This window comes from Carassius gibelio, chromosome A24 (assembly GCF_023724105.1).
Source record: "Carassius gibelio isolate Cgi1373 ecotype wild population from Czech Republic chromosome A24, carGib1.2-hapl.c, whole genome shotgun sequence".
Lineage (NCBI taxonomy): Eukaryota > Metazoa > Chordata > Actinopteri > Cypriniformes > Cyprinidae > Carassius > Carassius gibelio.
Window position 1 is genome coordinate 4777686 of NC_068394.1, and position 11641 is coordinate 4789326.

The window sequence follows — 11641 nt, forward strand, 5'->3', positions numbered from 1 at the left end:
TGGGTGTCAGTGTACTCAGTCGAACTGTTATTGTGTAATTAAGCGGAGAGGACTACATACAACTATATCCATGCGTACAGGACAAGAAAGCAATGGCATTCACTCAAGTGCTGCCCCTGCCCCTCCTGACCGTGTTACTCCGGGATAATCAGTGCTTTGTGCTAGTTGCAGAATCTGAGACAAAAACACAAGACTCAATTATAGAGAAGGTCCGAATAAAGGCAGTTACCACAGCAACCACAGAAAGCCTTTGGACAGGAACTTAACTGGTGTTGCAGCTTTTGTATGCTGCATCATGTTGCTAACTGTGCCACCCTGGTGCCAGTTGAGGGGCCCGGGGCCAAAACCATGTGCTTCAGAGAGGGTCATGAGGTAGTTAGCAGTGTTTGCTAAGGCAAGCATCACTATTATTACTGCTCGTAGAAACCCGTAACACTAGTTTTCAACTTCAGCATGCAATTTAATCTGAGCTGTTTGTGCTACGGACATAAATTATACCTGAAATCATGCAGGATGTTGCTGAAAAGTGTGCTAATAGTTTTATTCACTATGTTAAAATAAGCAAAATGAATTTACATGTTTAAAAAAAAAAATAACCACCATAGCAAAAATCCAAAAACCATAGCAACACTCTGAAAACATTAAGAACACCTTAGCAATGCACTAAAAACCATTCAGAACACTTTAGCAATCACAAAGCAACCAATGTCCCTTTAAGGACTTTTTAAAGGATTCTATAGTCTTTGAAGTAACCATTCAGAACTCCTAAGCAAGGCTCTAGCAACTAACTAAAACCCAGCCCTACTCAAAACACAAGCATTGTGGCACCAAGTTTTTGCGAAAATACACTGGCCTCTCTGATTACAGAAGCCACCGAAACTGATGGAAAGCTCATTTATGAGCTTTGCTGAACCCCGTGCTTTAAAGAAATATAATAAAGGTGGTCAGCTGCATAGAGGCGTGTTGCAGACCCCCCACCAAAAAAAAGAAAGAATAAGATATGTGTCTGGAGTTCATTAGCATGATTAGCCTGGATCCTCAGGCTGAACCTCACTCCATCTGGCCTGGAATGAATGGAGGGGGAAGAGGATGAAGAACAAAGATACTGTATACTGATCCACAGACAAACGCGCTTCGAGGAATTGTGACTACTGCTCACTGTGAACTCATTCCTCGTTCTTGAGGTGAAGACTGAGAAGTGGGCTTTAATGAGAACCACAGATGGTTTCTAGCTGCTTTCCCAGTTGACATTTCCCTGGATACAAGCTGAAAGCATGTGTCCGGGACATCTGAGACTTCCTCACATGCCTGTGGATATTTTTTTTAGCAGAACGCTCTCATTCCCTGGCCGCTCGGTCTCTGAATTTCAGAACGAGGAGTTCAGTATCGATTCTTCTCCTTTCAAATCCAAAGCAGTGGCCTCTAGCCATCTCCATGTATCCCCCACATACTCAACTCTGAAAGATAGGGATTTTTTCTCAGCGGAGAGGAGGAAAACCATGCTGTATGTTGAAATGCTTTAGGTTTTCTTTATTAATTAAAAGGAGTTTCTGTTATAATACCTCCTGATAATCTAAAACAGTCAGATTTGATTTGGGAATCATATGCTATCTTCATTAAGCCCAAAGTAACTTATTGAGGCCCAGGAAGACAAAGGCACATTTACAGCAAGGTGAGAGCGTTTCTGGTTTCTGGGCTACCTATAACTCAATAAAACCATTCAGAACTCCTTGGCAATGCCCTAGAAACTTCTAGCAACTAACTATCAGCTTCTGAACAATACAGCCCACATTTCTCCAACATGATGTGAACCCTCTCACATTTAGTCACCTTATAAAACAGAAGGTAGACTTCCTCAGTTTTACAACCAATTAGTTATTAGTTGTTCTATTTACTGACGGAAACAGCAACAGGCCTGAATTATAACCATCCCGGACTTCATCAGGGGCCACACAGTGGAAACCACACATGAGAAATGTTTCCTATTCAAAAAGGATTTGTAAATAAACATTGAATATTAAATACATATTTACAGAACCTTATTTTCACAGAATAAAAGATAAGTGTGCCTTTTTATCCTTAGATTAAATCACTTAGCAGAAGTGTGTGATATAAATTCAGAATTGCAAGATATAAACTCACAATTCTGAGAAAAAAAAAGTCAGAATTATGAGATATAAATAAGTAATTGTAAGGAAAAGTCACAATTATGGTCTTTTTTTTATTCCACAGCAAAACAAATTAAAAAAATTTTCTTGCCATTTCGAGTTTATATATCGTAATTCTGTCTTTCTACTCGAGAATGTAAATTTCACAATTCTGACCTTTTTTTCAGAAAGTTTATAAAAAAACAAGATGTAGGCTATACCTTGAAATTCAGAATTGCAAGAGAATTTGTTTTTATAATTGTATTAATATTGTTGTTGTTTTTATTCTGTGGCAAATAGGCTTCCATAGATATTTAATAAAATATCCGTAAGTCAACATGAAATTGAAATTGCCTATATTTATTCTCTAAACACACTTCCCCGGGTCACATTGCATTCAATTCTTTGGTGCATATTATAAAAAATACAAATACAAAACTTTTCCATTAAGAAATATCTTTAATTAAAGGAATAACTTTTTTTTTTTTTAAAGCCACCAAAAGTAAAAAAAAAAAAAATAGTTTCCATTAATTTTAGATTTATAACAACACAGGAATTAATGGCCCCGGGGATTATGACATGCTCTCAGTTTCTATAAAAGTGCTCCAAGATGATTCGCCAACCAGTAAGGAATGTCCTCGTACGTCGAGAGAGAAGAATAGCACACATGTGAACAAAATCTGAGACAAAGTGGTAGAAAGGGGCTCACTTTGGCAGTGAATCCACTGAAAAAAAACAGAAAAAAAAACAGAAAAAAAAACAGCCCTTCCTACTGTATCTTTTTTTTGAGTGGCTGGCTGGCATCTTGCCACAATGTCCAGTCTGTTGCATGAGCCATTTTGAATGGCTTTGTTAAAGAAGAATTCGGCTGAGGAGCCCAGTCCTCACTGGTATAAATAATGCAAAGATTCTGGAATGTTACATAACCTTGCTATGAATGCATAAACCACCCTCTTTCTTTCACACATGAGTATTTTTGTGTTGTTTGTTTTTTTCGGACTGCTGGTTTGAGGTGGAGTTGATCCAAACAGAGGGCTGTCTGTAACTTTCTCCTTGAAAGGAGGAATGTTTCTCTGTTCAAACAATCAAGTTTTTTGCTTAGGTTGTCATGAATGAACAGAACTAGTTTTGATTAGTTTGTGATTCTTTTTTAAATACTATTAATCCGTAATTCATTTATAAATCTAAACCAATGTAACTAGTCCCATTCGTGTCAGTCAGTATGTAGACTGATAAGTATATGATGCCTGATTGATTTTGGTCCTGTGGCCTTATCGGATCTCCTCTGATTTTGCCATTTCAGCCATATTGGCATCACGATATGTGTGTTTTGCCATAGCCTATGTCTAAAGTTGGTTAAATGATCTCCGTTATGTTCTGCATGAATGGTTAGAGGCAACAGAAAGACATGATGGTCAATATCTACTTCACATGAGATTTATAGGAATTGGATGTACAAACTTGGCCAACCAAGACTGGGGATCTAATTTTTTTTTTTTTTTTACAAAATTACAGTTTCTTTTACAATAAGTTTCATGTAATTATGCATAATAATTTTATCCACAATGATGTAAGTGCTGGCGAAACATAAAACATTTTGCCTGATTTATGTAACAACACTATCCAATGTTAATGTTTTCCTCCTGAGGCCCTGAAAATTGATTCCAGATAACTCGACACTCATAAATGTCTTCAGGCAGCTGGAGTTCAACTTCACATTGTACATAGGCAGGCAGCACAGACTATTAATAAAAAGTCTACTTAAAACAGCTTTTACCCTATTCAGGAATGTTTCATTGTTCCTGTATGTGTTAGTTAAGTCAGCCCACTCTCTGTTTCCTCAGGAAGAGGCTTGGAGGGAGGAATGATTTCCGCATGGAGCCTGACCAAATGGAGGTTGGAGTGGGATACAGATGGAGGAAAATCATCTCACTGTGGTGATGGATTTGAATTACACAGCATTTTGCATTTGGGAAGGAAGTGAAGGAACCATAGATTTAGTTGTGTAGTTAAAGTCAACGTTAAAATTAAAGGTACTGTATTAATCTGATTTCTGTAATAATCTTAATGCAGACCTCTCATTTGGGATGTGGAAAGTGAGAATGCTGTTTCAAATCTCTGTTTGTATGCTGGTTTCTGTTAAAAAAATCACAACCAGATGTAAACTATGCAGACTGACTGCTCTCTGGTGGTAAGTAGGAGAAATTGCATTTTCATATTTTGTGAAAAAAAATGCGTGGGTGTCAAGTTAAGTATAACAATGTGTTGTGGACTCTTGGCACCTGTACAGTAGATGAATTATACTTTGTCGTGGCCTTATACTGACTTATTGAATTTAGCATGCATGTTTGGAAAATTCTGCCAAGTGTGACGAAATATCTGTTCTGGTGCCCTAGTTTATTCACCACATTTGTAAAAAAAAAAAAAAAAAAAAAAAGTTCTAACGCTTAAACGATTCAGTTGTATTTTGTTAAGCAGCATGGAGTTGTCATGGAGAATTTTTTTTTTTTTTTTTTTTTTTTTTTTTTTGTAAAGCCACCAAAGTCGAAGCCAAAAAAAAAAAACGTGTTATATATTATGCCTCTGAAAATCTCACATTATTAATCATCTAAATTTGTCCTAATGGGACTTACAAAACAAAGAAACCAAGGGGACTTTTTTTCTGATTGAGTATAGCAAGAGCCAATAGCATTTGAGTACGGACTGCAAGAGAGCATCTCATTGGTTGGATCGACTAAATTAATACGCCCCCTTTATTTTGTGAAGGAGACTTCAGAAACACCAAAGGAAACACCTCGCTAGTAAACAACACGATTGTCACATTTTATGAATTATATAGTGTTTATATTATCATGTACTTCATAATTTACTCGAATGAACTAGAATACCATTCATTGAGAGAAAGGAGATGAAGAATTATGGATCTGTACAAATGAAACATCTTAAATGACATAACTTATTGAAACTTGTGTAGTTTTTTATTGTTGTTTTAGCTCGATAAAACTTTGCAGCGCACAAATGTAGGAAAGTAGCTTAGCTCTCCTTGGAAAACGCGATTATATCTCCTTAACTACTCCTTATTTATTTATTTTTTAGGAATCAGTAGAGAGAATGATTCAGTCACTCACTTTTTTGCAACCTGGTGTAACGACGATCTGCAGAAACGGCCTCTGAATGAATCTTGTTAGTGAACAAATTCAAAAGACTCGATTCACTGAAGAATCAAAAGAGTGACAATATCCGTGTGTGAATATCTCTTTAAAGGCTATGTTGCAGGTTTTTTTTTTTTTCTTTTCTGGCAATTTTCTAGTTCGTAATAAACATTTAAACAGTTATCCATTGTATTTGATGTTGTAGGGTATTACAAAAAAGAAATATAATAAGGAAAAGTAGGTGATATCTTAGCGGTTAGCTACAGGTTAGCAATGAATCTTGTTTCTCCCACAATGCATTGCATGACGTCACATGAGGTACTCGCTTTTGGACGACAAACGAAAGCCCGCCTTAATACCATTGAGAGAGTGAGACGAGTAGTGAGAGTAGTAGCTAGTGAAAGATATCGATAGATTGATAGATAAATAGATAGATACATAGATACATATCATAGCATAGCATAAATATATAATCAGAGATAGCATAGCATAACAGATAGCTTAGAGAAAGAGTAGAGAATAAATAGACAACATGGTTTATTACTGTGTTTGTGGCGGGTGCAAGAACTCCAGCAAAACTGGACATAGGGTCCATTGTTTCCCCAAGGACAAAGGGATCTTCCGAAGCTGGGTGCAATTTGTCAAGATTAGGCGGGCAGATTTTTCAGCTAGCTCTGTCACCGCCTACTCGAGAATATGCAGCGCGCATTTCAAGGAGGAAGATTACCACTCAGGGGATGCCAAGATGGTCGCACTTTCTTTAAAAAGTATGAGGATGGCTAAGTTAATTCCTACCGCCGTGCCGTCTGTGAATGCAAACCTCTCTGCTTGTCCTGTGCCGAGGTCGAGAGACACCGTCTGCCGCAAGCGATATATTGCCACGGTAAGCATCATGCTAACGTTAATGTTTACAAGCTGCGTTTTAGCTAGCTCTGTGTGTATTTTGCATACCGTGTTCCCTTTGACACAGCCTCCACTACAAGCATGATCATTCTGACATTAGAAGAGCATATTTCGTGATTCACGAATATGAGCCAAAACAAAATTGCCCTGAAGTAAGTGTCCATAATATGGACATCGGGAATCGTCATCGGCAGTCGGCTTTCACAATAGTGTGTTTGCGTTTTGTGTTAGACTGCTACGGTTCTCTTTCACATATATTTGACCGTGACCGTGTAGTGGAGGCTAAACGCAAGTAAGCACAGTTTACCCACCTCTGAAATATCAGAAACAGTTTATCCACTTTTCACTTCAAAGTTTAGCTACCTCTCAGTAAATTCACTAACGTTACCTCATAGAGTTTATGCACCACATGTACTCTAGACATTTATAACCACTTATTATATTTGTTTTGGCAAGATGATGACAGATACCTCACAGCAGGAGACCGTGGACAGTGTAGACACTGTGGAGAGTGTCGATACTGGCGATCAGCCCTTGCCCTCCTCCACTTCTGACGCTGTGACACAGTGTTATTTGAACCCCCCCCCGATGGTCTCGCGGTAAGTCTTGGGTATTTTAAGTGGTAGATATTCTGTCTAAATCATTGCCAGTATCTATGCAAGCAGTACATTTCCATACACATTGATTAAATTAATACATAGCCTACACCAAAACATAGCCGCTTAGATTTGCTATGATTGTCACATGTTTGGGTATGTTTACTGCCTCTCCACAGCTGTGCAGGTTAACCTGAAGCCCAAGATGGTCAGCGTGGGTACACAGACATCTTTCAGCCCACAAACCTCCACTCCCCTCGCTAGTCCTGAACAGACAGATGATGAAGATGATGATAATGCCTCTGTCGTTAGTGACTTATCGTGGGTGCCCGAAGAGCCGATGCATGAGGAGGACTTGTTTGATGAGGAGCCACCTTACGCGTGTGACCCCCACCACAAGTGAGATAATTTAAAACCAACATAGACCATTTTGAATGCTCATTTTATTGTGTACTGTAGCTTTGGTAGTTTGAATGACACCTCCCTCCCTCCCTAATTTTTTGTTGTTGTAGTGGCATTGACAAATTCATTGTTTGCCAGGAGGAGCTGATGGGCCTTTTTGCCATCTGTCCGGCCTGTTGTGAGAGGTCAGATAGTAGCATCGTGCAGCAGGAAGGAACTTTTGTTAAGATCAAGCAGGTACGGTTTTGTTTGCGCAGCAGGCCATCTGGTTAGAAAATCAGAATATCTAATTACAATCTGATAGCTCTGACTGTCTTGCCAGATAATTTACAATGTATGTACCAGGCTGGCTTTAGTCTGTTGGTTTGTGATGGCATCATATTTGAGTGTTATACTGTATTGGTCATGTGTGTTTCATTGAAAACATGAAACCAGTAATGTACAGTACTTAATCTATATTCAATCCTGATATACTGTTGATTACTCTTTTTCTTTTTTTTACATATCTAGGTCTGTGCATCATGTGGCTACCACCGTTTCTGGCAAAACCAACCAATGCTCCACAGGAACATGCCGACCTGCAACCTCCTGTTAAGTGGGGCCATTCATTTCACTGGATGTTTGGCCACCCAGACATTAAGAATGTTGACTCTGTTTGGCCTGCAGTGCATCAGTGCGAGCAGTTTCTTTCGCCATCAGCGCCGCTACACTATCCCTGTAATCGTTCAGGCCTGGCAAAATGATCAAGCAAAGAATTTTAGTGACCTACGGGCAATGGATGGTGGGCTAGTTCTTGCTGGTGACTGCAGGTAAACCAGTGTGAGAGCTCATAGACCAGTTGCATGTTTTGATTTTGTTATTTGTTATCATGTAGGGTGGCTTTAGTTGGCATTTGCAGATGACATGGTGGATTGTCTTTACAGACCTTGATTATTAAAAACTTGAAACATAATTCAAATTTGTAATTAATTCCAGGTCAGATTCTCCTGGGCACTGCGCGAAGTATGGATCCTACTCTCTGATAGAGGACAGAGTGAACAAGGTGGTGGATGTTCAGCTTGTTCAGGTAAACCTGATGTTATTAGACAAAGAAATGAACTCTGCAATTTGGTAAACTGATGGTATCTTAATATAACATCTTTCCACTAGTACAACGATGCATAGAGCTTTATTGTGTATTGCCTAACTAGAGTACAGTGTATCATAATACCTGGACCAGCTAACGTCGGTTCATCCACGCCTCCTTCATTCTACACTTACACTGTTATGTCATGTTGCAGAGCTCAGAGGTCCCCAACAGCTCATGGTGTGAGCTTGAAGGGCTCAAGCGCAGTGTTGACCTGCTGAGGGGAAAGGACCTGCATTTGGCAACGCTGATCACGGACCGTCATCGCCAGGTATTTACAATAAAAATGCAGTATAGAATGTAAATATCTGAATTGCATTGAAGCTGGATGTTTGTGGTTTGCTAATGCACTGAGGGCCACACAGGTCAATCATCCACAAAAGTTTGTTTATTTCTCCTTAGGTTGCCAAATGGGTGAGAGAGGAGCTGAGCCCTGAAGGGACACAGCATTATTTTGATGTGTGGCACATTGCCAAAAGTATGTATCCATTGTTGGAACCTTGAAGCAGTTTTTGTTATTGCATATCAATTAATACCATTTGTTCTAAAACAGGTCTGGGGAAGGCATTGGATGCAGCTTCAAAAGAGTGTGACCAACTACAGTTGTGGAGGCCTGCTATAGTGAATCACCTCTATTGGACTGCAGCCTCAACCCCAGATGGCAACCCAGCGGTCATGGAGGCCAAATGGAGAAGTTTAGTCAACCACATCCAGGACATTCATGACCATGACACCCCTGCCTTCTCCAGTTGTGCCCATGGCCCTCTAGACGGGGATCAGCGCAACAAAGAGTGGTTGGACCCAGGTACAGTACACACAGTATGTGGTATTATGCACGCTCTACAGTTTTGTTGTATTTGCTGTCCGAGTGATTGTTTGGATGCTTTGACATGTGACCTTTGTGATGAAATGTTTTCATTCACTGGCAATCTCATAACATTTTGTTTACTGTTTATGTTTGCTATAATTCATATGTGTATCTGTCTGCCTCCCTGTCTTGGTCTTTGCAGGCTCATTGGCAGCAGTAAAGTTGGAGAACATAATCATGAGGACTGCCTTACTGAAAGATGTTCGACAGCTGTCTCCACAGCACCAGACCTTCTCCCTTGAGGCTTACCACTCCCTCATCTTGCACTTCGCGCCCAAGCACACAGGGTTTTCATACCTTGGGATGTATAGCAGGTCAGTGCTATCCAATGGAATAATACTGCCAATTATTATGCCATTTATAGTAATAATAGTACCTATTATCATGCCTATTGTAGTATTTTGTCATGCATACACCAAGTTAAAAAAATTCTCAAATGTGTTATTTTGTAGGCTTCTCTTAGCGGCGCTGCATTATAATCAGAATGCCAACCGTGAGACAGCACGGAGAAGTGATGGGACGGAGAAGTACTGCGTGCGGTATCCGCGCTTCAGAAAAGGTGCCCATGTGGTGCTTCCCATCAAAGAGGCAGCCTCATTAGTAAGCAGTGTCATGCAGTTCTATCATATTTTGAGATGGTGCAAGAGACATCTGTGATCAGTGGCAATGATCTTTATACAGTATTATTATTATTATGTCTGCAGGTTATGCAACATCATTAATGAAGGCCCTTCGGGAAAGCTACACTAATTCACCTGCAGCTCTTCGAGAGGTTAGCGACAATTTATCCTCCGATGCACCCGCCCCCATCGCCAAATCCTTCGAACAGGTTCCGAAGGAGGAGGCCGTCAGCCTCTACCTAGCCCGGCAGTCACGTTACAAAAAAAACTAATTTCACATTATTATTTTTTTTCCACAGACAAGTCCAATGATTTAGTTGTAAGTATTTATTTTAGTTAGTTATCTTCTTTCCCTCTGTCCATGTCATCTAATTTGGTGGTGGTTTCCTGCATGCTGCATGGTTTGTTTTTTCTTTGTGTGCTGTTGCTTTGGTTTTACTTTGCACAAAATTATTACTTTTTTCCATCTTTGTAAGTGGCAATAATTGTCGCTGTACCCCATTCAAGGGGTCCTGCATGTCGCATGTCTGCTCCTCTGCCTGTTATTTGCATGAAATTTGTTGTATGTAATTCAAAATAATTTACCAATCATTTTACCTGTGCCTTGTCAACCTCTGTGTGCGGTGTTGTCTGGGCTCACTGTGTGTCTGCTTGATGTGCTTTTGCGTGTGTGTGTGTGAGAGAAACAAAAGAAACTGTGCAAACGTTTCAGGTCAGTAATCTTCGTCCTTGTTCAGTAAATGTTCAGTAACCATTAAAAGCAATGCCAATAAACTGTGTTTTCTTATCAAAATTCATGTGTTCTGTGTGCTTTATAACATTTTAAGGGCAATTGGGGGATCACAACAGAATAAGCAATTATTTTTATTAATTTTCATCCAAACGAGGCCATTGAAAGCCCTGATAGGTCTGGTCACCACTTTGAAATTTTTGTCTGATGGTTGAAACCACACAAGAGGGTAGAGGCTTCCTTATACTCCTGCCTAAAACTCCATAAGCCCAGCGTATAGCCTGCCTGTACGCAGTGTACCGGTATTGCCTAGGGATAAGTAGGAAAGATTCTTAAGTTTAAAACTGTAAGTAGGTTGGAAACGTCATTTTAAGCCTGTCTCTTATGCATGTTTATTGTGTATGCAACACATCTCCTGTCACCTATAGCTGTTGTTCAAAAGACTCAGTGTAAAAAGATTGGTAAAGTAAACAAACCATGAACATACTCGTGCGTGCTGGCTTGAAGGGGACCATGATCCTGCCTGAAGTGTGAGTATGCTATGTGTAGCACAAACGGATTCAGGCAGCATGCCTCAAATCCAGGATGCTGCGTTAGGCACGTTACATCTGCTGGCCGCGGGGTGAGGTCCTCGACCAGCGACCAAAACGCTCTCACCTCCCTACAACACAAGCTCTCCACCACAGTTTCCATGGGACGACACCGCCCACACAGACACCTGCCAAACACAGCGACACAGACGCATACTACTCACTCCCTCTACCGGTAAGCCTGACGGTGTCAATGACAATTAATCACGAGGAAAACTAGTTGGCACTATCAACAATAATCACACTGAAGACATGACCAGCCGTCGGCGTCGGCTACGTTTGCAAACAACATTTTCACCGGAGAAGGTGGTAAAAGCTTGGAAATTAACAGTAGGGGTTCACAGGTGGGACTGTCAAGCTAGCCCATAGCTAATCACTGTCACTAGATATAAAGAAAACGTTGACTTTTATTCGGTGCTATTCACTGACAGTAAAAAAAAGTTGTTATTGTATGCACTGCTGTTCACAGACTACTAGCTCCAGCGGTCATTGCTTCGTTTCTAAATG

The 11641-nt window shown here is 40.1% G+C and overlaps 1 protein-coding gene across 2 annotated transcripts; it reads left to right on the plus strand.

Annotated features, from left to right (window-relative positions):
• Positions 1-5405: 5405 nt before the first annotated feature.
• On the plus strand, positions 5406-10607 carry LOC127945996 (uncharacterized). 2 transcript variants are annotated; one of them, XM_052542258.1, is made up of 13 exons: positions 5406-6182; positions 6659-6801; positions 6978-7197; positions 7311-7437; positions 7711-8009; positions 8176-8266; positions 8481-8597; positions 8729-8804; positions 8880-9131; positions 9337-9508; positions 9647-9794; positions 9899-9966; positions 10114-10607. In XM_052542258.1, exons 3-12 carry the CDS (start codon positions 7004-7006, stop codon positions 9914-9916), a joined length of 1494 nt encoding a protein of 497 aa, XP_052398218.1. In that variant the 5' UTR covers positions 5406-6182; positions 6659-6801; positions 6978-7003; the 3' UTR covers positions 9917-9966; positions 10114-10607. The 2 variants fall into 2 exon arrangements, with proteins under 2 accessions (XP_052398218.1, XP_052398219.1); XM_052542259.1 differs by lacking the exons at positions 5406-6182; positions 6659-6801 and having other exon boundaries at positions 7059-7197; positions 7339-7437.
• The last annotated feature ends 1034 nt before the right edge of the window (positions 10608-11641 follow it).

Bases quoted from the DNA above. Each gene is read 5' to 3' on its own strand.
- LOC127945996 (XM_052542258.1), top strand. From the start codon at position 7,004: ATGGTCAGCGTGGGTACACAGACATCTTTCAGCCCACAAACCTCCACT. The intron at 8,598-8,728 runs GTATTTACAATA...ATTTCTCCTTAG, and splicing joins TCACGGACCGTCATCGCCAG to GTTGCCAAATGGGTGAGAGA. The intron at 9,132-9,336 runs GTACAGTACACA...TGGTCTTTGCAG, and splicing joins CAAAGAGTGGTTGGACCCAG to GCTCATTGGCAGCAGTAAAG.